Consider the following 25,761-nt stretch of genomic DNA (forward strand, 5'->3'; position numbering starts at 1 on the left):
CGTTTACAGGTTGTGGCTGTATTTATCATGTTTATCATCATCATCATCATCTTCATATCTTTAAGGAGAATTAATGTTTAAATCATTGTGTTCAGAACAATCATATCATTCATATTTTAACTGGTTGAAATTATTTAAAATTGCTATGCATTTACTGCTAGAATGAGAATAAAACGTGTCCTTTTGATTTGATTTAAGGCCTTTGTTTGTTTTATTTTGCATTTCACATGTTGTAGCATTTAATCTATACTTTCAAATTATCAAGCAAATCCCCTCATGTTGTTTTTCTGAATGGACGTGCATCACCTGCGGTTGAAACCCCTTTAAAGCATCAGTATATTGTGAATTTGTTTGCTGTGTTTCTGTTTTTAGACTTTTCATCTGTCTGTTTGGTGGATGTTTATGTTTTTGGAGATTTGAACCTGCTGTCACTCACTGCTCCCCGGGCGTGTATCCCACTTGAATGCAGCACCTTCACAACCTTTAACACGTCCTGCCTCACATTATTTTTGATAGCATTCTAATTTTTCATACACATATATCACATTTGATGCATCTTTTTTTTTTTTTTTTTTTTTTTTGTAGCGTGACTTTATTTTAATTTTTTTTGAGGAAATTTCTAAAATCTGAAAAGAGATTGGACTGTTTTACGAAATAGCTTAAAACTATTGATGTGAGAGGAGTTATGTACTGTAGCTGCAACTTGTGAATTCAGAGCACCTCTTTAAAAAAATTCAATAAATTTGATTTGATAGACCGTTTTGAACGAGCCTCTGTTTTGTTTTCCTTGTCTTGTTATCTGTCTTTGCACACCATCAACATCCATTAAAAGCTTTATTTTAAAGCCCCTGAGAAACAAAAGTATGTCTATAACATTAAATATTCATGCTTCATTTAGCCTTCGCGTTGTCTTCATGTTGCCCCATAATCAGTCAGTAGCACGTGACTCAACGTGAGAGTTGAACCGTAAACTTAAATCCTTATTATCCATATTTTTATATCCCATCACAACGTGAACCCACTGAGACGTGTCACCCCGATCTGCAGCTTCAGCTGTGAGACGATATACAATGTATGTGGTGTTACAAGGCGTCATTTAAAAAGACTGAGGTGAGCGAGAGCAACATCAGGATGTCAATCATGAAGGAATCAGAGGATCATTTGCAGGAACTTAAAGAGAAAGAAGCGCTGTCATCATCTGTGTCTGCTTTAAATAAAGATTATCTACATTTTCTTCTCACTTTGCATTTCCTCGTTTTATTTAGTGTGTGCCGTGTATCAGCCGCGTCACGATGAGCTGTAGTGTGAAGTCATGGCCACCCAGAGGCACTGCTGGCTCGAGCTGACGTCTGAAGGGACATATAAAAGAACATATACTTTCACATGTATGATACACAAAGACTGTTGAAAACATCCTGATGGTAATTAAAAACAGTAATTATTAAAGTTTTAAAGTCCTCTTTAGTGTGTCACTGGTTTATACATTCATAGTTAATGTTTAGTTGCATGCAACATGAGAAATAAACGCTGAAAGGACCGCTCTAATGCGAGGACTGTCGGGTCTTTGGGTGAAATGTACGAAGGCAAAGAACTCAACGCTTTGCAACTGACGTGAAAATAAAAACGTGTCGCAGTTAAAGAACAAAAATGCAGAATATAAATAAAAGTAAATTCCTAGACTGATAATCGTTTTAGATTTAATATTCTGACTCATTCCAATGTTATTTGATTTAAGATTATAGAAGATTGTGTTTTATCTTAGTCGACACCTTTTTCTTCAAATATTTTATTTAATTTTAGTTTATTTTTCTGTCTTTATTAAAGTGTTTACTGTTTGTTTATTTTATAATATTTTATCCTATGTAAAGCGTCTTTCAGAACTCTGAAAAGCACTATATAAGTCTCATGTATTATTATTATTATTATTATTATTAATAAGATATATATACACTAATAATGTGATGTGTTTTTAAAGTGATAAAGATTTTTATTTTTATTTTCTTAATTTGAGATTTTAAGTAATGCCAAAGAGCATCCGAGATCTAAGGGTCTTATTATTATTATTATTATTATTATTATTATTATTATATCAGACACACAGTACAGTACCTAAAATCATGGTGTCTTTAATCTAGAAACTGGAGGACATTTTTAGAATAAATAAAATATAATATTGGTCTTCCTCTTGTTCAAGGCCCTTTCAAAATAAAATAAACTACAGAACATCTTGAAATTGACCCTCAGGAAACTGCAGCAGACAAAAACATTTTAATAATCCTGGCCCCTCCTCTACATTTGATATTTCCCCGCCCCCTCTTTGTCCCAAAATACAGAGGCGAACCTGTTGCTCCTAAACTTAGGAGACCCAGATAGTTTAGACAACAGTCGGGGCAGCAGGGGTAAACACATAGTAGATGCACCACTTCAACAGGATCCCTCCGAAAGGTTAGTTTGATCATCCATCAGCTCGCTCCTGCTCTGGGAACATGATCTGCCTGTGCAGTACGTAATCTGTTTTCCCAAAGTGCCAGCTTATAAATAACGACTGCTCTTGCTTTGACCAGATGAGAGGCGAGCGTAAGAGAATACGCACATTGAGAGAAGTCTTCCATGGAGCTTGAAGGGACTTTACTGAGTTGCCGCCAAGGGATCTTCCTGCAGCACCTTTAGAAATCATCTTCAACTCTTGCTGAAACGTTGGCATGGAGCGCAGCACAAGTCTTTGAAATACGGATTAGTGGAGATCTCAAAAATAATTTGGTCAAGAACTCAAAGTCTCAAAGGACGTGAATCAGAGAAAGAACTGCAGAGAAGAGAAAGAGAAGCCCGACCCCCCCATTACTCTTTCGTCTTGAATCTCGGGTGGATAGGGTCACTGAAGAAGCCATGGATGTAGCCACAGAAGGTGTTCAGGGGGCGATGGTAAGCGAGACTCTGGTTCAGTTCAGGGCCACCTTACACGCCGCCGTGAGGGAGGTGCACGTGGACGTAAGTGCTTTCAAGCAGCGCATAGAGCAGAAGATCGGGGAGCTGTGCATTTCCAACCGACCCTTGACCGAGGCCGTGACCAGGCTGCAGGAGGAGAACCTGCAGCTCAGGGCAAAGATGGAGGCCCTCGGACGCCTGGTGGAGGGCCTCGCCGGGGGAAAGATGGAGAGGAGTGCTGCTGGGAAGAACGTGGAGGATACTTTAAAGAATGGACAGGAAGAAAGAGAGCAGAGAGCTTTGGTTATCTCTCGAAGATCAGAGTACAGCCAGTCAAGTCAGTCCGCCTCCACATACTCTGAAACATCAGGGTCATGTGGTGCTGCTGCTGCTGCTGCTGCTCCCAGCAACACCCCCGCCCCGCCTCCATGGAGAGCAAAGAGACACGCTGAACTTAACGTGAGTACTCATTCTGTTTTACAGATGATGCCGTTTGCAGAATAACGAATAATGCAAAAGAGGGATCGCTGGGTGAACCAGAGGTGTAGGGTGGTGTAGATGTCACCAAGAAATGATGCACCTGGTCTCGGGTGAAGCTGGCTGTGAAGGACTAACATTGACTTGGGCTTTACTAAATAAAGAAGTTAACTAGAGATGCACTCGATGAGCGCAGACCTCCACCAAGTTTCCATAAGTGCAAAATAAGTATCCGCCCCGTGATGGAGGTCTGCTCCAAATTGTAATGAGTTCTTCCTTGACCAATGAACCCTTCCATCAAGTTTCATATAAACATAATCTCCTTGGCAGAGGTCATAATAATAAAGCTAAGATAATCATGCAGTAACTGTGCACGCATAGTAACAAAAATATGATGCACTTTATAAATAGTCACGAATAATAATATCAGTAGAGACAACATGTCAGTCTCCTCGCTTTGGGTAAAGTTGAGGCTCTAAAATTAAACTCTTCAAGAAGTCCAGTTTGAGTAATAGACCCGTGTGTTTGAAGGCTTCGCAGATGCCAACACGCTGCACCGTTGTTTATAAAACAAGATACAAGACATGATGACAAGATAAGCAGTAGAAATACAGCGTTCCCTTTTCTAGAGAATCTTTTTTTAACCAGGTGTTTGTTTTTTTAAGAAGCCCTCAGAGTGAGCCCCCCCTCACATCGCAGTGGCCTCATGGAAGATGTAGTTGTGTTTTTCACGCTGTGCTAATGTCTGTCAACGACTTCATGTTACTGTCTCACTTGTTCTGCATCCCATCATGCCGAGGAACTAAGGGCTTTCAAACAGTGTGTAAATGCACTGTGCGATTCTTCAAAATGTCACAATCAAGATGAATATAAAAATATATTGCTTATAGTTAAAAACTATTTCCATGTGTGTGAAAAACAAAACCATCAAAAGATCAGACATGCTTAAGAACTGAGCTTCCCTGATCCATAAATACCTCCACGTGAGGTCGTGGATGAGAGTTAGGGTTAAACTTCGATACATATTTAACCTCTGACTCCAGCTTCACACATTTATCTGGAGAGCGGTTGTTAAAGTGCTTCTGTTTCGGCTCTGCGTCACCTATTTATTATCAGTATTTTCAATTGCAGACCAAAAATGATAATATCTAGTATTATTGATCTTGAAAATTCAAGTTATCACCATCACAGGGGTTATATCATTACATTTTCCCCAATGAATGCAACCACCACACACACACACACCATTCCCTACCCCCCAACTCAGCCCTCTTCTGCTCCTCACCGACTTTTATAACAGCAGGTCCTCCAAAGGGCACATGTATTTTGGGGTCTGTGATTTGGGACCGAGCTTCAGCTCTTTGGAGCCGATATCTGCTCAGTAAATAAAGTCCTGAAAATGTTTAAAGGTGCGTTCAGATCCACAGTCAGGGATGTAGCGGTACCTGACAGAGAAGAACAGTATACACTACATGCGTCTCACAGTCCACATATTGTGTTGCCTTTTTACTGACGTATCTACGACTCTCTGAACTCAGGTATATACTAAATCTCTGGCCCCTAAATCGCTCAGGAATCTTGCTTCCCAGCCAATACAAGTCTCAAATCTCCTAATGGAAAGTTGAATTGCGTCTACGTCCCTGTCAATAATCCCCCCGGCCCACACCCTGAGAGTGACAGCCAGCTGTCCTGTCGAAATACACACCCTGCCGAGATTCCTCTCCGCTGAAATCACCTGGTCTACTCGTACCATCGGTCCCCCACAGTTCAACCCCCCCAATACAAAGATAGTCCTCTGATTCATCACTAAATACTCTGCTCCATCATTTTCAAATTTGACATCGTTTAGCGATGGTAAGCATTGATCTTTGGGTTGGTGGTGGGAACCAATTCAGAAACTCTGAGGTAAGAACGTAAAGTGTTATATTAGTGAAGACCAATACTCTCTAGATAACTAGACTTAGAGCAATCTATCGTGTCTCCATTGGCTTGTGCGAGCATAAACTTTAACGAGGAACCGAGCCCCTGGATTGATGGTATGGTCCACTTTAGGGGCTTCTGAAATCGTGTTATAAGATTATTCCAGGCATGAATATGGGACATATATTATAATAGGCCTATTTAATTACCATTACAGGTAAGAAGGATATAAAAAAGGTTTAACTCTAACTTTGTTTGAAACTCTTTTGGGAGGGGGGGGGGGGGTCCAAGTGCTAATAAGGGGGGTCAGACCCTGTAATTTGAACCCTGACATTTCCGACAAGTGTGTCTACGTCATGCAGCAAGTAAAACGTTAGGCAGGACTAACTTCTCCCTCAAGCTCTCCTTTCTTATTCTGTTATTCTTAAACTACTCGCGATTCTTCCGTGCAAACGAGCGCACCACCATGAAGGTCTTTGCCAAAGACACTGTCCTCAAAGTTTGCGCCGTTATGTCCATTTGGTCTCATGTTGCCAACAAGCTGAAGCCAATGCCAAGTGCATGAAGAAGTACTGTAGTACCACTAATAACTACAGGATGCTCGCTCCAGAGAAAGTCCTACTCTGTTTCACCATACAAAGTTGTTGTGTTGAACCAAGTCCCCAGGAAGAGCAGCAGGCTTTGAAGCCAATTTTCCTAGTGGCCAAACCATTGAATTACAACTTCCAGGTCTATCATGTGATGCCATTGGACCCCAAAAGACTTTTTCCATTGACTTACATTGGGAAAGAGACGTCTGTGAATCAGCAGATCTTTTTTTTTTTGCCAAATCCACTTCCCATGAACACTTAAAAAGCTCTTGTTTAAATTATTAGGTAATAGAAGTTGTAAAATGTGCGAGCAGCCAAATCCACATCGGCATAATGAACTCATTAATGTGAGCGAGCCAAGAACGAGTGGCTGAGCTGTGGGGAAGAGGAAACGCTAGTGTCCTTGCTCTATGGGCAATGGGTAATTTTATACTAGGCAGTCGAGCCATTTTGGCTTCATGCACCACTGAGCAACTTTCAGGAATAAATGGGGGCCGCCTCCAACTCTGTATCCAGTTCTCATCCATGGTGGGTTATCCGATAGCTAGTTACACATCCAGAAGACACAAAGCAACATTAGCAGAAATTTTTAGACGTGTCCAAAGACCAAAATCCAATCTTCTTTTAGTTCAGTTTTGGTCTCCACCAACCTTTGAGAAATATCTGGTTTGTTTAGCTGCTGAATGCTCAACGATGTTCCCCAGCTAGTCGCTAACTTTGTCTATCTGCCATTTGGTGATGGTCAGGTAGCGTACAATAGGTTTAGAGCTAAAAACGAGTTAGATGAGAGCTATGAGACTCAACCAAACGGTAGAGTTGTGCTCTGTAAAAACCAAAACAACGAACTGAAAGAAGCTTAAACGCTCCATAGAGTTGAGGGGAACAGCAGCGACACCTTTCACCTACCAAGTGTTACCAAGTGATTGAGAGTTGTTTTCAGTATTTACGTGGACTTGTAGGACATACATTTTTTTTATGGGAATTTGAAATTTGCAGGTTGAAATGTTAAATAGTTTATGTTTTATTTCATTGTGTCTGTAACAGTCAGGGTCATTCCTCGATAGTGGCAAAAGAAAAAACAACAAGAGTTTGTTGCTGCGCTTTGAGTGACTGCAAAAGATCGGAAAAGCGCTGTATAAATTCTGACCATTTGCCATTTATGTATGTTTTTCAAAATAATGTGGAGGTAAATCCAGGCAGGGGTTGAAAGGATTACCAGGTTCAGAGAGAGTGAGGCTGTGATATTTTATCGTGGAGCCCAGAGATCACTGTGGTGCTAATCTCCCTCCTGACGACCAGTTGACGGGCTGGCTGAAATGGCTCTATTGCGTGGCTGCCAGATCACTGCGGGTCTCTGGAAAGCAAAATGCAGTGCAGGGGTGGGGGGGGGGGGGGGGGGGATAAGGGGCAAATACAGGCCAAGCTTCAGGCTGATATACTTAGGCGCTGTTTGAATTGCAAAAGGCTAACTCCCGATTTCCAAAGCATCCATTTGGGGCTATATTGGGATGTAAGAAGAGTGGAACGGAAACTCTTGCAAAGGGACTGATTGCAAAATCTAAAATAGCTTCTGAGTGGGAACATGGGTTTGTTGGCCACAGCTGTCATTAAAGGAGCAGCTTTCAGCTCTTAACAGCTGAAGATCACACATTTAGAGAAGCGAGCACACACACACAAACAGACAGATTTACCACGGAAGATAAAAGGCCTACAATTATTTTTAGCTCCACAGCAGTGTGACAGACAAAAGAAACAATCTTTGTTTGTTGTGAGCAAATCAATGAGTGATGTTGCTAAGACAAATGTATAAATAGACGCAGACAGACACCGTTAGTGGCATGTCTTGCATAACTCATTTACCTTCCCGGGGTAACGGCTGGCAAAGCAAACGATTCTTTGCACAATTCTTCTGTTTTAACGTTATTCTTTAAAACTAATTTAAAAAAAATTGGGAAGATCATTACTTCCCAAACATCAATTATATCGCTCAAATTGACTATAATTCACATTATTGAGATGTTATCTTTCCAGGAACACATAAACAAGAATAGACGGGCACTCCCAGTACGCAGACCTCCACCAAGGCCAAATTCCATATCTCACAATGTTAATGTGATTCGGATCCAGTCCAAAATGTAATGGGTTCTTTCTTGGCCCATGCTACACCCTTCCACCAAGTTTTATAAAAATCAAGCCAGTAGATTTACCCAAATCCTGCTGGAAAACATACAGAAACAAGAGGAGACATTACCTCCTTGGGGAAGTGTAGATCTCTGCCAATAAGGGATTATTCATAGGTCATGATGTTGTTGGTTTATCATGTTCCTCCATTGGTTCAGTGTGCTCCTTTGAGGCTTTGGGTGACGCTACCAGTTCCCTGAAAAGATAAATACTAGAGTTTTGTACGTCTTGTTTTTACTGAACAGGGCACTGACGCAAAAGGGGAAAAAACTGTTGCCACAGCTGCACAAGAGAATGGAAACGCAGGTAGGCCGAATAATCTGAGAAGTTCCACATGTGTAACCTGACACACTGACCTCACATGTAGTTCTGTTTGGTTACGTCTCCTCAGAAAGCTCATCAGCGGACTCTGCTGCAGCCCAAACTACTGAAGCTGTGTCCCAGTCCAACCGCCCTCTCACCGCCATCAAGAAACCAAGCACAGAGTCTTCTGGATTAACTAACTCCCTTCAGTCTCCCGTGGGCACCCCCAGCATGCCTGGTTAGTTTATTCCTGTACTTGTTGTACAAGTTCACATCGCATTATATGTTTTGGTGACTATAACGACCTGCTGGATAAGTTTAAAACTTCCCATCCTTCACCCTTTCCCCAAGTTCCATGGATATCAGAACAGAAAACATAACTCTTGGGGAGGTAAAGATGTTTCAGTGCCATAAACTCAAGATCAGGTTAGACAAAGTCAAATATTCAGCCAAATTTAAGGGCTTACGAAAGGCAACCAGCGTCAATTGTACCATAAATCTGATGTCCACCATCAGCCACGGACGCCATGGTTTAGATTAACGGTCAGTAGTAGTTGGATATCTTACAATATCAACATTTTAAAACGAATCACGTCTAATTTATGAAATGGTTACATAAGTGCTGTGTTACTTATTATTATAATTAGTGTGCATTTATACATACATACGATGATTTATAATGATATGATTGTTGATAGACATCTAGCGCGATCACTGCCAATGATCGTTTCAAGATTGATTGAATGCATTCAGTTGATCTTCTCTCCTTCCAGACCAGGACGCCTCAGGTCCTTTGACTAAACCCCATCATCCCCTCAATGCAATGATGAAACCCAGCTCCGAAGCTCCAGCCGTGCCTCCGTCTCCTGCCTCAGCGCCCAAGGAAGCTCCAGTAGAGTCTCCTGCTAAATGTGGTGAGAGGAAAATATAATTCTGCGTCTGTCTGAATCTGCTTTGTCAGTACAACCAAACTCATTACCTCAACTATTCAGATTCTCTCTCTTTCAGACGCTGTTAAACCCCAGCCCCATCTTCCCGTCACTGCCATGACAACCAAAACAAGTCCAGAGGATCTGGTCGCCACCAAAACTGCCCCGTCTCCAGCATTGGCGCCTAAAGCCGCTGCTCATTCTACAGACGCTCCAATAGGTGAAGCAGGGGAATAATGTTTTATAAGAGGCTAGTTAGTGGGTCTTATATGTACTATTAAATGTTTTTTTATTGCTAATCTGTGAACGAATTGTAATGCAACTTAAAAACTGAGACATTCCCCGACTGTCTTGGTTGTCTGCAACAGCCTGTGGACTGATTTCTATGTACCAGGACGTTTTTGCCGGGAAAATCCAGAGGATGTGCCTTTAATGCGCGCTTCTGATTGCCTTGCCTCCCTCCAGTTCCCCTACAGCGCCAACAGTGTTTAGCTAACGTAGCAAAATGCTGTCTTGAGTGGAAAACATCAGTTTATTGATCAAGAAATTGGCTAGCTTGCCATTTGCAAATGTCTCTATCTGCTAACGTTACAAAGACAACCAACGTCAGATCCATGCAGCGTAGTTACAGCGAGCTAGCTAATTTAGCTAATGTTAGCTTGCTTGCTCGCTAACGTTATAGCTATTAAAATGCTTTCTGTGTGGATGTGTTAGTTGGCTAGCTGGCCAACTTACTTCACCGGCGAAAGTGATCCTTGATACTTACGTATTATGACAAACGGTGTAGTATACAAAGCGTCTGAAATTGGCATTAAATGTTATTATATTTGTTCAAATGTATTATATTGTTACTTTTACTAAAGTAACATTTTGAATTCAGGATTTTTACTTTTACGTAAGTAAAGGATTTGAATACTTCTTCCACAACCTCCCTCTAGTAACCGCCTAACATTGCCCTAGCAACCATCCTGAACACTCAATCAATTACCTAGCAACAAGCATCCTAGCAACCAGGATCACCCTCCAGTCAAAACAGACCAAACATGTCAACACATAAATTCAAATAACCAAATAGAAAACAAACCAATAATTATGAAAGAGATGTTTGTAAAGGGGAATTATATTGTGAAGTATATTTTTAGTTTATATTTTCTGTTGGAATTTAACTTTTTATAGTAGACACAAAAAGACACTCAGTTAAACGTCAACTTCATTCACACATTATACATTTTCATCAGTGAGCACACACACGTTTTCTTGAGAAATGTTGTAATTTTATGTTTGTATTTTCACTCCATTCTTCACAGTTATTAATATATTCCACCTTCACTTGTGCAGGTACGTCTGGAGCGAAGGAGCTGAGGCCCCAGGAGCGGTCCGTCTCTGTATCTCAGAGTTTGGTGCATCAATCTCTCACAGTTGTGACCAGAAGCAGCTCTGAGACTTCTGCTGCATCCAAAATCGATCAGAGTCCTGCTTCTGCACCCAATCCTGCAATCCCAGAATCCCAGGCGGTAAAGCGAGGCAACTATCCATTTCAACGTGGTGAGCATGATGCTACAACATTGTTTGTTTTCTGCCCATGTAACTTAAAATGTCCAGCAAGAAAAAGTTGAAGGTAAATTTATGTAGTGACCTTTTGGGGAAATGTAGTTTCATGTGCTATCTTCTCTCTTTAGACGTCACTGAACCCAAACCATACTTGCCTCTTTCTGCCGTGAACAAACCCAACACAGAGTCTTCATCCTCTGCTATAACAGCCCCGTCCTCAAGTCTTTCAGCATCACAGGACTCTATACTTAAACCTGGGGAATATCCCTTTAAGCGATGTGAGTTCACCTAGGGATTCAAGGATCTGTCTCTAAAATAAAGATCCTTGTTCTCAGTTTAAATCTTATTTTAAAACTGTTTTTAAATGTTCTTTTTTCTCTCATCCCATCTCTTCAGTACCAGTTCTTAAGACGCCCAGTCCCAGTCTGAAGAGAAGTGTGAGCTTTCCTCAGCCTGCAGGTGAAATATTTATTATTAAAGTTCACGAGGGCATTAAAAGGAAACAAGTATGTATGTTGTTGTTGTTGTTTATCCATCTGGAAGCTATGTTTCTCTCTTTTTTGTGTCTCTTTTTAAACCATCTCATGCAGTGAAGGAAAGTAACTAAGTACATTTACTCAAGTATTGTACTTAAGTGCAAATGTGAGGTACTTGTACTTAACTTGAGTGTTTCCCTTTAATGCAACTTTATACTTCTACTCCACTACACCTCAGAGGTAAATATTATACTTTTTACTCCACTACATTAATGCAACAGGAACATGTAACACACACATTAATGTAACACACACATTAATGTAACAGGAACATGTAACACACACATTAATGTAACAGGAACATGTAACACACACATTAATGTAGCAGGAACATGTAACACACACATTAATGTAACAGGAACATGTAACACACATTAATGTAACAGGAACATGTAACACACATTAATGTAACAGGAACATGTAACACACACATTAATGTAGCAGGAACATGTAACACACACATTAATGTAACAGGAACATGTAACACACACATTAATGTAGCAGGAACATGTAACACACACATTAATGTAACAGGAACATGTAACACACACATTAATGTAACAGGAACATGTAACACACACATTAATGTAACAGGAACATGTAACACACACATTAATGCAACAGGAACATGTAACACACACATTAATGTAGCAGGAACATGTAACACACACATTAATGCAACAGGAACATGTAACACACACATGGAACATGTAACACACACATTAATGTAACAGGAACATGTAACACACACATTAATGCAACAGGAACATGTAACACACACATTAATGCAACAGGAGCATGTAACACACACATTAATGCAACAGGAACATGTAACACACACATTAATGCAACAGGAACATGTAACACACACATTAATGTAACAGGAACATGTAACACACACATTAATGTAACAGGAACATATAACACACACATTAATGTAACAGGAACATGTAACACACACATTAATGTAACAGGAACATGTAACACACACATTAATGTAACAGGAACATGTAACACACACATTAATGTAACATGTAACACACACATTAATGTAACAGGAACATGTAACACACACATTAATGTAACATGTAACACACACATTAATGTAACAGGAACATGTAACACACACATTAATGCAACAGGAACATGTAACACACACATTAATGCAACAGGAACATGTAACGCACACATTAATGCAGCAGGAACATGTAACACACACATTAATGCAGCAGGAACATGTAACACACACATTAATGCAGCAGGAACATGTAACACACACATTAATGCAGCAGGAACATGTAACACACACATTAATGTAACAGGAACATGTAACACACACATTAATGTAACAGGAACATGTAACACACACATTAATGCAACAGGAACATGTAACACACACATTAATGTAACAGGAACATGTAACACACACATTAATGCAGCAGGAACATGTAACACACATTAATGTAACAGGAACATGTAACACACACATTAATGTAACAGGAACATGTAACACACACAAAATAATGCAGCAGGAACATGTAACACACACATTAATGTAACAGGAACATGTAACACACACATTAATGCAGCAGGAACATGTAACACACATTAATGTAACAGGAACATGTAACACACACATTAATGCAACAGGAACATGTAACACACACATTAATGTAACAGGAACATGTAACACACACATTAATGTAACATGTAACACACACATTAATGTAACAGGAACATGTAACACACACATTAATGCAGCAGGAACATGTAACACACATTAATGTAGCAGGAACATGTAACACACACATTAATGTAACATGAACATGTAACACACACATTAATGTAACAGGAACATGTAACACACACAAAATAATGCATTAGGAACATGTAACACACACATTAATGTAACAGGAACATGTAACACACACATTAATGTAACAGGAACATGTAACACACATTAATGTAACAGGAACATGTAACACACACATTAATGCAACATGTAACACACACATTAATGTAACATGTAACACACACATTAATGTAACAGGAACATGTAACACACACAAAATAATGTAACAGGAACATGTAACACACACATTAATGCAACATGTAACACACACATTAATGTAACATGTAACACACACATTAATGTAACATGTAACACACACATTAATGTAACAGGAACATGTAACACACACATTAATGTAACATGAACATGTAACACACACATTAATGCAGCAGGAACTGATCTCATGCATCGCTGTTGTTCACTCTGACTTTTCTGTTTCTGCAGAAAAATTACTTCCCTCCAAATCAATCATAAAATCTGGTTTCTCTCCTAGTTTGGACAAGTAAGTCAAGACCGTGACTAACTTACTGTTGACTGTTATTAAACTGTTGTGGTATTTTGTACATTTACAGCTTCTTTGCAGCCTCAGTTCACACGTCTTTGTGTCTCTTGTCCACTGTTTCTCCACAGGAAAACGAATAAGACAGCGGGGGTTGAGTTTAAACCGGATTTGATGAAATCACAAACGCTTCCGCGCTCCAACGGGGCTCAGGCCAAGCGGGCCCTCTTTGAGAGGATGAACTCCGAGCCTACAAAGTAAGTGCATTTCCAAAATATTCTCAGTTTTTGTACTGATTCATATCTATTATTGACATGTTGTCACACAGTTATTTGTGTTTCTGTTGAATAGACCCAAGGACTCTAAGCCTAAACTGAAGCGCGCTCAGAGTTTCGGAGCGTCCAGTGCCAGCGGTATCAAACAGATCCTCCTGGAGTGGTGCCGCTCCAAAACCATCGGCTATCAGGTACGACTCCCCCTGTAATTAAAATGCTCTTTTATCAATGATATTATACTGTATGCATGCATACACTTAAAATAACTATATTGTCGAAATCTGTCAAATTGATCTTTTACTTCAAATGATTAGGGGGATAAATGATTATATTTTTATTGAAATATTTGCTTTGATTAAAAAGAAAATTCTTGACATTAGTAGTTTTAACTATGTTTTATAAGCTGCTTATAGCAGGTCATAATTTTACAAGATTACATTTGAACACATCATGATGATGTTATAATTTACTTTCGGCCAATCGTTTTTACTGAAAAGAGCTTGAACGCATCGTAATGCAACTCAATGCAACCTCTGTTAGCGTTAGCTGTTAGCGTTAGCTGTTAGCGTTAGCTGTTAGCGTTAGCTGTTAGCGTTAGCTGTTAGCGCCGTTATTTAGCCAACACTGGCTAACTGTCTGTACGCTTGTTAACTAAAGAGCTAATGCTTCTTTGGAAGTCAAAACCTTTCCATTTCTGCAATACTGTTACTGCCCACATTTTTTAAAATAAAAACTAAATTAGTTTTGAAATATATTGGCGACAACAGGCTTTGGAAATTCGATTTAAATGTTTATTTTACACTAACTACTGTCATACAGTGTAATTTGATGTGACGCCGTTATCGTCTGTCTCTCAGAACATAGATATGCAGAACTTCTCGTCCAGCTGGAGTGATGGGATGGCTTTCTGTGCTCTGGTCCACTCTTTCTTCCCTCTGGACTTTGATTACAACACGCTGGACCCTGCGAACCGCAAACACAACCTCCAGCTGGCCTTCACCACCGCAGAGTAAGCTGGCTAGCAGTGACTGAGTGAGGCTGAGTGGAGTACTGTGATTACCCTGATGTGCAATGATAAACAGAAATTTGGCAAAAATGTTGTCTGTAGGATAATACAACTGAAAAATTATGTTGGTTTTGTTACCTTTGCACGGAGCCAGGCTAGCTGCTCCCACCTGTTTCCAGTCTTTGTGCTAAGCTAAGCTAATTATTAACAAACAGTCACATTTCTTTATCGAACTCTCTGCACTGTGAACATGTGTGAATGTTGCTTTGAATGACTGTAGTATTGTCAGCATTTCTGTTGTCTTTCATATTATATATTATATTTCATTTGTTCTACGTTTTAGGCAGCAGGCCGACTGTCTCCGTCTGATCGAGGTGGAGGACATGCTGCAGATGGGGGACAAGCCGGACCCCATGTGTGTGTTCACATACGTCCAGTCGCTCTACAACCACCTGAAGACGTTTGAGTAACTCTGTATCAGAGTAGATTACAAAGTGTAGATGTTATTAACCACAGCGTGTCATGAACACTTTGAATGATGCCAAAATCAGCCTCTTGAAAAGCAAACTAATAGGAACTGTTGTTTGAATCACGTAAACACAGACTTTAGGGTTTGACAAATCAGTTGTATACTGTATGTGTGCATTCACCAGCTTTCCTTTAGTATTCACGCTGACACTGATCCTGAAAAAGCTGTTTCTTATCACATGTATTGTGTTTGGCTGTTGCTGCATTTACACGACAGAGGTTGGTTTTTATGTAGTTCTCAAATCAGTTACAATGCTGTAACCAAAGAAGGGAAGAATACCACTAAGTTTAAATAAAAATAATAGTTTGTAATAGCTGCTGTCTGTTCATCAATCTGTGTTTTGGGAAACCGGAGCAACGTAACAAATCAAAGAGCTATGAACCAGCGCAGAGATGCTCCGGTAACAATACGTTGGAGTCTTGCCTGAGTTAAAAGTCGTGCAATGTGGCGAAATAAAGCAATTTTCTAATAAACTTAATTTTAGTTTGGATTTTTTACATCATTGTGGGAGATTTGCAGAGCAAAGACGAATAAAGTCACGAGGTGAGGTGTAAATGTAATTCTGTAAATGGCAGATGCCAGAGATTGCAGTTTTTTTTAACACTATTAAACAACTTAAAAATCGTACATTATTCATTAAAAGGACAAGAAAAACATCTCTCCTCAGTGCCGTACTTAGGTCAAAGCTAGTAAGCAGATCTTGTTGTTCCCCAAACATCTTAATCTACTGGAAGCTGATGTGTTTATGCAATGATGTTGGAAACCAGGACACTTATCATCCATAACCAACCCATATTCAGCTATGCAGGGTCCACATTACTGACATATCCAGTTGTAAAACCCATGATGGTGAATAAAACCGTTAGAAAAATGTAGGTTTCACCGCAAATTGTGTCAGAAATAGATGAATTAATTAAATAAAGCTTCATACTTTATAACAGACTGTTTGTTGCCATCTACTGGTAGAACACATGTAGTGCAAAAGGCCACTAACCTGAAATACAATTAATTTATTGTTTATTTTGCTCAACAAATCTTAATTTTAACTATTCTCCCTCGTTTGCTTAGATGATGCAATAAGTCAGTCGAAATACAAGATGAAATATTGGTGAAAAACAAACTTTCATGTGCATATTTTTCTCGTGTGTTACTTCATAGTAATATTATTCACAGCAGTTGTAAATGTAACTTTAAAATGCGGGATTGAATATCACAATTCATTTTACACAACAACTTCTTCCATTTTTTGAATTTGTGTTTGACGTTACAAAGTGTGTTTGAATGTTAAAAACAAAACAAAAATCGCTTTATACTCACAAAATGCATGTTTGTGAACTGTTTAAAAGATCATTAATAGCAACATAAACCTGCAGAAAAGATAAATTATGATGCGTTTACTGCTTCAAAGTAAAACATTACCTGAGAGATTCAAGTGCTTACTTTAAAATACCGTGTTGTTCTGAGTCATTTTGTATTAATTAAATATGTTCAGTAAGTAAACTAAGGGATGAAAAGCATACTCACTAAACAATAGGTCGCAGCAGTATAAAGTGATGTAATCTTAAGTAAGTAAAAGAGTCGTTAAATCGTATCTACAGTGTTTTTTAAGGGGCGTGAATGCAGCGCTTCCCATTGACCAGGCATCCCTTCCGGTAGATGAGGTCAACTTTTCCCTAGATCCGCCATTTCAGTCCCGGAGTTTCTTGTTGCACATTAGTTTTGAATTTATTTTTTTCTCATTTGAACGTGTAAAGCAGTTGAGGAATTGTATTTTTGTGGTGCAGCAGAAGTTCCGTAAACTTAAAAGCCTTTACATTACTCGTGGAAGTTGCAAGAAGTGTGGCATTGTACAGTTTTGTTTCCAGGGGAAGCGGTTAGTGAACCAAAGTTTTTGTATGAGTTGCGGATAGGGAGAGGCGAAGGGGAAAGGCCTCAAGCCTCGGACGGGATTTCACAGCCATGGCCGGTAATTTTGATGCCGAAGACCGTGCTAGCTGGTTCTGGGGAAGGCTAAGCCGCCAGGAAGCCGTTTCTCTTTTACAGGGACAGAGACATGGCGTTTTCCTGGTCAGAGACTCAATAACCAGCCCTGGTGACTACGTGCTGTCCGTCTCGGAGAACTCCAAAGTGTCCCATTATATAATCAACAGCATCAGTAACAACCGGCAATCTGGCACAGGTAACGTTGAATTATTTGTCACCTAGCTAGGTATTTGACTAAGCATACACCCGAATCTGACGTTACAATGTGTATTTTCATTTTAATAGTGGATTGCTATGATTTAGCCGCGCTATCTTTCACTCTGTCGTCAAATCACGCCAAACGCCCTTCATGAATTGTGTAATTTAACGTGATTTTAGGAAATCTGAAAATAGTCTGCTCTTTATTAGAGAAAGTAAGAGTTTTATGTGTTTTTTGGAAGGTACTTTTAAAGTCGGCATACATATGATATAATAATATTCACTCTTTCGAACTAAAATGAAAACTTTAACATGTGGTTTGTATTGCTCGCTACCGCCCACCGCGGTGTATTTGGACCGTGTAGCATTAGCTTACTGGCTAGCTACTGGTACAGTATGAAGTGTTAAAACTTTTGACTGAAATAACATGCGGGTTCCTTTTTATGGGGCTACTCGTGTATCAGATGTAACTGTTGAACCTGATCATTTTAAAGGAAATCATAAGTAACGCTAAGTTAATACTTGCGTAAGTTAACTTTTCTGTTAGCATCGCACAGTTCAGTGAGTTACATTTTTAATGGAGTTTGGTGTAACTTTGACGATTAGCCAGCTAGCTATCAACAACTAATCAGATTTCACTTAACCGTTTATCAACGTTACTCTTTCCTCACGGAGGATTGAGGCGGTGTTTTAGTCCTCGTGTAGGCAGCAGAGTGAGGTGGGCTGGGCTGCAGGGATTGAATGGGACTGGGCAGGTTGGGCTGTCACAACTGGGGGGGTGACTGGCCAGATTGGCGTTTCTGGAATGTGTGTGATCCTGCCCTGTTGCACATACATAGCCCTGCGTACAGGTCTGCTGCTGAGCCTGGAGCTCTTTATGGCTGGTGTTCAATTATTGTCCTTTCTGGGCTTCCTTAGCATTGGGTCATTTTGTTTTTCCTCCCTATAGTAAATCATCCATAGTGGGCCGTGATGGGTAGGAACAGAAACCCAGTTTTGGGGCTGTTTGAACTAGAAGAAAATATGGTGCCAACATTTAAACAGAAACTAGAAGGGCACTTGGAGACATCTCTGCCAAGGCCGTTCCTATAAGTGATGCATGTAACCACCTAGGGATTCAGGTCCAAAATGTAATGGGTTCTTCCTTTGCCTCTGCTCCCCCCTTCCACAAAGTTTCTCTAAATTCAGGTCAGTAGTTTTTCTATAATCCTGTTGACAAACAGAAACCTCCCTGGTGGAGTATGATGTGCAGACTGTATAAAACCAGTGACTTTAAAATAACCGTTTCCAGAGGCTACAAGTGCAACTACTCCACGGACTCATCACATTTGTCTTTATTGCTCGAACATGTTTGCTAAACATATCTAGAGTTTTCATTCAAAAATATGTAAAATACATCTCAAAATAAAGCTGCTGCCACTCTTTGTTAGTCCTTTTGATAGGGTTGTGTGATACTATGGAGCACTACCTTGTTATTTAATGTTGCGTTGTGGAGACTGTTGCTAATCAACGAGCAGGATTTCTTTATCGCCGTTTTGGATTTGCAGAGTTTTTGCACTTAAATCACTGATTTACCCCCAAACCAGTCGTTCGGGTTATTGTGTTTTATAAGTGGTTTTCTCATTTGAAATGTACTATATGGTAATATAAAATTACATTATCCCCATCTGGGACTATATTCTGCAGCCTGGTCACGCCCTTAATCTAATGGACTCCCAGCGCTCTGCAGGATATGTTTGGACTTTTCAGTGAATAATTAATCCTCTTGTATGCTGTGTGAATACAAAGTCAGAGCAATGTCCAGCGCCAGACATAGTACACCTTGTTGATCTTGCCAAGGAAATTGGTATTTGTGTTTTTGATTCTGTCATGTTTTACCTTCAACAAACTCACAGTCACTTTCCTCTGCCAGGTTTGGCTCCTCCTCGGTTTCGGATCGGGGATCAGGAGTTCGAGGCGCTGCCGGCGCTGCTGGAGTTTTATAAGATCCACTACCTGGACACCACCACGCTCATAGAGCCCATAAACAAGGCCAAGCACACGGGATTCGTCAGCTCCTCTGCTGCTGGCGCCCCGCAGCAGTCCGAGGAGGCAGAGTTTGTACGGGCGCTATTTGACTTCCCTGGCAACGATGAGGAGGACCTCCCCTTCCGCAAGGGGGACATCCTGCGGGTGCTGGAGAAGCCCGAGGACCAGTGGTGGAACGCTGCCAACCAGGAGGGCAGAGCCGGGATGATCCCCGTGCCCTACGTGGAGAAGTACCGGCCTGCCTCGCCCACTGCTGCCGGCCTGAGTCCACCTGCTGTGGGGACTGGACAGGGGGGGCAAGTTGGAGGGGTAGTGGGCAACACAGACGGAACAGGGGCCACTCAGGCAAATCCTCTGGGGGACCCGGGCCAGTATGCTCAGCCTGTGGTCAACGCCCAGCTCCCTAACCTACAGAACGGGCCTGTCTATGCGCGAGCCATTCAGAAGAGGGTGCCCAACGCCTACGACAAGACGGCGCTCTCTCTGGAGGTAGCAATCCCCCCCCCCCCCCCCCCACTAATCATTTTCTCCAAGGCTGTCCTTCTATTCACTCTTGTCTGTTTTGTGTTGGTGGTTCTCGGCTGACGCAGTGTAGATTGTCCTGATTGTTAATGTCTTACTCGTGCATGTGAGCACACGCACAAAGTATCTTTACAAATACAAACTGACGACGCACACGAAGACACTCGCCGTGGAGATGGCACTATAGAAGACGCCTTTACAATGGCGCCTCTCTTATGTACACAGTGGAATAACAGGAGTGTTGCACTGTATATGCAGTACCACTGGAGCACAGTGGAACAGGCCGTGTTCCACACACACACACACACACACACACACACACACACACTCTGTTAACTGCCACGCTCGCTGTCAACATGATGGTTAATAAGCCGACCCTGCTAATTCACAACTCAGCCGCTTAAGAAGGAAGATTTTAATGTTTCTTGTGGCCAGAGGCGATGTGAACTCCTGCTGACACGCAAGCTAACCAGTGAACGTTGTGATACTGGATACCGTGGGAGTACTTGGTGCTTCTCTCAAAGCCTCCATCTCCCAACGTATTGCCATCGCAGTGATGCGTTCAGTGGGTCTGTCGTAAACTCTGTGAGCTGCAGAAGAGCTGGATTCAAAAATAAGAATTTTACAGCTAAATAAATGTAATCAATCTACACATGTGCTGCTAACTTTCAATCCAGACAGCGCTTAAGTTCCGTGTGTGTGGGGCGTGAGATAGAGCAGGCTAGATGACATTACACATTGTTTACGAACCTCTACCGCTGTTAAAATAGGTCAGTGTGTGTGTGTGTGTGTGCAGCCTGCTGAAGTACAGACTTTTAGTTTGAGAAGACGCAGTGATGTACACAATGCTCTCACTGTACATAAGGACGTGCAATTATTCTGTCCTACATACATCTGGCAGGCGAAGCTATTTTGAAATGAATTCCTATTTTAAGTGGGTTTTCTGCAGAACTCTTTGTAACCTGGAATTACGACATCCTGCAAGTTTCATCTACTTACTGCAATTTACTTCTTCTGAACATCGTCTTCAAGCGTTTGCTGTTTCTAACATTAATGCACATTAAAGCAGCAGCCTGCGTGCACGAGGACTGTGGTTAGGACTCGACAGACATGGGACTTTAAAGGCTGGATTAACCCACTTATCTTACTTATTGTTCAGCAACTTGATTAGTTCTGGAGTTGCGGCCATTATTGGTCACCATTACTGACCTATATCCTTCACAGATTGTTTGTCAGTTTACGACTCTTAGATCTGCATATTTTGATGATTTTGTTTTGACAAAAAAGTCAAATTTCGTGTATATTTCCTGGTTTCTTTACTCCTCAATGGCGTTAACTGAATATCTTTTAGTTATGGAGTTGACATCTCGTGCTTTGGGAAACCGATCGACCCGTTTCCCCATTTTCTGACATGAAAAGAAGCCGCAGATTAATGAAACTTCTAGATTGTAATGAAACGATGAAGCACCCTCTAGCAGAGCTCCCGTCCGGAGTGAACGGGACTTTGTTTGGACGGATGTGTCGCTCAAATCCGATTTGATTTGTGCAAATAAACAAAATATTTTCCCCGTCTTAAACAAAAATCAGCTGCCGTGAACACGATGGCTGAACACAGTAATCATGAGGCTGATGTGAACACATACTGACCTTCCATAGGATCAATCGATGCACACTATTCCTGTATATCGATCCACGAGGACGTCGATGTGGGTCGATCAATACGTCGATTCTTTCTGCAGGACATGTGTTCGATGATCCAGTTAACACAGAGCGCAGAGTCAGTGCGTCTGTGTTGTACGTTTCCATTCATCTTGTCATTTTGTCCCGTTACAGGTGGGAGACACGGTTAAAGTGACCAAGATCAACGTGAACGGCCAATGGGAGGGAGAGTGTAAGGGCAAACGAGGCCACTTCCCCTTCACCCACGTCCGACTGTTGGAACAAAACCACCCTGACGACGAGAGCTGAGGAACACACGCTCTTCACCTCGACAGCGTCCCGCACGTCCTTCTCTATTGGTCATTTTGTCACGCTCGGAAAGAAAAGATTTCTACAAGCACACAGTATATGAACCTATGAGCGTGGTGGGTGGTCCTGTCCCTTTGAAGAGTTCACACTCAGGTCAGACTGATATCGGTTCACATTTATTACCTTTTTTTGTTTTAAAGTTGGCATTGCACCACCGTTGGCTCCCTCCTTCACTACTTCTGCAAAACATGCCATTTAAACGTCTCGTATTCAGATAGAAAGCAGGTTCAGTATTTATTAACGTTGCATTTTAAAGGAACACACTTCATTCGTGAGTCAAGAGGAAAGACTCGGACGACTTGGTTCAATCAAACTGGTTTTATTTGGCTGTTTGAAGTTTTATCTTTTATCAGTTCTTCATTAAGAAGTGGAGGAAACGCAGCGACCGCAGAGTAATTATCTCATCTTACATGCGGACTGAAGACGCTTATACCTCGATGTTCCAACGACACCTTTTACTTTCTGATATCTGAACTTGTGCATCGGCCGATATCCGGCACCGATCCCTTATTAGAGTTAAAAGCAACAAATATATTATTTTGTAAGGACATGAACGAATGCGTGCAGAGACTGAATGCCATAGAACCTCCTGTTCTTATCCGCTGGGCTTCTCCAGGATGAAATTGAGCCAAACTGCTGACATTTTGTGAGCGCTGGCTGACGCTGCACCTGCCATCTGCACGTGCTCAGTAGCTAGTGACACGCGTGTAGTTGTTCCCGTGTGGCTTAAATGAGCTGATGAGTTGTACGATGGCGTGAAATCAGATCTGTGCAGAGACCCGCGTACTCGTGGATGAGAAGCATTTTAGGCTGCAGCTCAGTCGGGGAACAACTCTACTTATAACCCTGACTGACCATGTGAGGGATTCACAGTCTGCAGGATCACTTCATGTTTACAGCTCTTTGATAGAAGCTGCTACGTTTAAATGAGATGTTAAGAGATGTTCAGTAACCGATATCAGTCCGACCCCAGTCCACAAACCTCCAGCCCAGTATTGAAGTCTGCGCCCCCCCCATCACAGCAGTCGAGCCCCTCGTCCCTCCTGCGTTCGCTGCATCTCCATGTGATTGATACAGAAGGGAAACACTCGGCTTCTCTCAGAATCACCAGGCGCTGAGTGTTTGTAGACTGAACTGTGAAGACTTCAGCGACTTCTTACACCCCACACTACAAACCAAGTCCTCTTTGTTTTTGTACTAAAAGTGGAAAATATTATGATAGAATTGACACCGTACATGCTCAATACTGTAAACCTTTTCTGTTTCCTTCCCTTTTTTTTTATATGTGATTTGATTTTTCTTTTTGTTACCAGAGACTGTACACATATTATTTTATGTTTCTATTTTTAAAACGCTACTTTAAACGCGGCGGTGTGAAAGAACAAAGCTGGACGGAGAGCTCCCCCGAGGCTGAGAGGAGAAAGGTGGAGGGAGGGATTTATTTTTGGTCTTCAAGCTTTTTATGACGGCGTCACTCAAGAGATGCTTTTAAGATAAAACCCACTTTAAAACATGTATAACCGGTAAAACAGGCGTCACTTTGTGTCACGCCTTGTGCCATGAACGACGTTTGCTGCAGGCGTGCTCCTCATCGGCGTTCTCCACTTTGAGTATACATGCTGTTCTTACACGTAAAGCTTTTTTTACACACGCATAGGTCCTCTGACAAATATGTCGATATGAAAATAGGGGCAATAACACTGTTTTATCCTGTGGTCAGAGTCATGTGAGTGTATAAACTTCCCCCGTGATGTTAAACAGTCGGAACAAGATGAGTGACGAACCTCAGCTGCACATCCAAGGTGGTGTTCTGTCACCTGGGAGGATCTGCAGAGTTGCTTCCTCGTGTTTTGTGTTGGAAAAGAAGAGTTTTGAGTATTAATTTACTGTCCTGAGGCTCCATACGTCAGTATTGTGCAACGTAAAGGGTTTCCACGCATTAAATACATGTGTATCTTTGTTTTCCAAATCGTGTTCCACAAAGTCCTGGGGTCAGATGTATAAACGATGCCCATGCACAAACATTCACATTTCTAGGAAAGACTGTGCACGTGCATCCAAACAGCATGTGCAGGTTTTCTTAAAGGCGACGCAGCAGAAATGAAACATAAGCTGAATTTGCAGCATAATTTTAGATTTAAAAAGCCGATTTCACAAAGTGTGAATGAGTTTTTGCAGTCTGAATTCTATATATTATATATGCATTATGCAATCATTGTAATTCCCTTGGTGTGCTCCATGTGCCGTAAGCTGTATGTTGTTGTATAACCTTTTTTTATGCAACTGATATTTGGTGAACTTTTGCTATTTTGCTGTTCTTTTCAACGCCATGTCTTCACGGTGGAGGAGATAGAAGCGTTGCTTTGCAGCGTCTGTGACCAGGAAATACAAATCAGTCGTGCGAACCTGCGCACGGATTCACAACGAGATCTCTAAAACAGATGTAAGAAGAGTACGCAGTTTGCATCTGACCCCAGATGTCCTGAAATGTAGTCTTGAGTTTACAATGTGTTTATAAATTGTGAACGTTTCCCTCCATTTATTGTTATTGAGACTCAAATTTAAGGAAATTATTTTTTGTACGCTACATTAATGCCATATTTTATAACCGTGATATGTTTATTAAGAGTTTGGGCCACGCCTGTGGCTCCTTTACAGCCCTGTATGTATTAATAAACACATGCAATAGTTCTGAGTCCTCATATTCCACGTTTCTTTGTTACGCACATGAATATATTTGATACATGGGTATGAAGGTGACCAATTAACACTAATTGACAACAGTAATAGTTCTAAAGAAAGACACGGCATCATGTTGCATATTGTTTTAGGAATTTAAAATCATCTCTTGTATAATTTGTGAAACATTTAAACTAAAAATGCAATTTATTTTGCATAAATTCGACATATATTAAAAATAAAGTAGATGTTTTAATGGTGTTTGTTGCCATGTTTCCCTGTAGTCGTGTCCTTTCTTTGAATTGAAAGAAGTGATTGTGTTCGTGGAACCACTACGTTTTTATTGTAACGCCTTTGTGCAAAGTGTTCATCAGGTATTGCATCCAGATGCATCGCACTGAACGCTCACTAATTGCTGCCTTTTAGAGAAGATCTTCTCATTTCCTAGTCGTGGCATTGTTGTAACTGTGCCACAGCAGTTAGTTGAAGACCAATGAATAATTAAAACATTGATGGTCCACTGATGGTCCTACAGTGTGCACCTTATCTCCTCGACAGCTCAACAAAACACGTCTCAAGCCAAATGATTATATATTGTTGCTTTGGTGTCATTTCACCCTCACGTTAAAGAGGTTGTTTAAATTAAAAGAGATTGTACGATGTGTCAAAGTGTTTAAGATTTTACTTTTTTATTTTCTCTAGCATGTATTGTGTTAATATACCTAGTCAATAAAATATACCAAATTGTCA

General features: G+C 40.9%; 2 protein-coding genes and 1 long non-coding RNA gene across 3 annotated transcripts; 2 read left to right on the plus strand and 1 right to left on the minus strand.

Annotated features, from left to right (window-relative positions):
* Positions 1-226: 226 nt before the first annotated feature.
* Positions 227-3,032, minus strand: LOC115019208 (uncharacterized). Its single transcript, XR_003833436.1, has 2 exons — positions 2,594-3,032; positions 227-1,349 (listed from the first exon to the last, which is right to left on the minus strand). It is a non-coding gene; the product is annotated as an uncharacterized LOC115019208 (long non-coding RNA).
* LOC115019198 (smoothelin-like protein 2) lies at positions 2,429-15,884 on the plus strand. The gene is made up of 14 exons (XM_029448633.1): positions 2,429-2,445; positions 2,565-3,384; positions 8,339-8,399; positions 8,485-8,634; positions 9,170-9,310; positions 9,405-9,545; positions 10,664-10,870; positions 11,005-11,154; positions 11,273-11,335; positions 13,709-13,766; positions 13,895-14,020; positions 14,115-14,229; positions 14,896-15,047; positions 15,388-15,884. Exons 2-14 carry the CDS (start codon positions 2,887-2,889, stop codon positions 15,512-15,514), a joined length of 1,989 nt encoding a protein of 662 aa, XP_029304493.1. The 5' UTR covers positions 2,429-2,445; positions 2,565-2,886; the 3' UTR covers positions 15,515-15,884.
* A 1,317-nt stretch (positions 15,885-17,201) lies between these two features.
* On the plus strand, positions 17,202-25,761 carry LOC115019204 (adapter molecule crk-like). Its single transcript, XM_029448644.1, has 3 exons — positions 17,202-17,752; positions 19,667-20,271; positions 22,138-25,761. Exons 1-3 carry the CDS (start codon positions 17,533-17,535, stop codon positions 22,270-22,272), a joined length of 960 nt encoding a protein of 319 aa, XP_029304504.1. The 5' UTR covers positions 17,202-17,532; the 3' UTR covers positions 22,273-25,761.

This window comes from Cottoperca gobio, chromosome 14 (genome assembly GCF_900634415.1).
Source record: "Cottoperca gobio chromosome 14, fCotGob3.1, whole genome shotgun sequence".
Classification (NCBI taxonomy): Eukaryota; Metazoa; Chordata; class Actinopteri; order Perciformes; family Bovichtidae; genus Cottoperca; species Cottoperca gobio.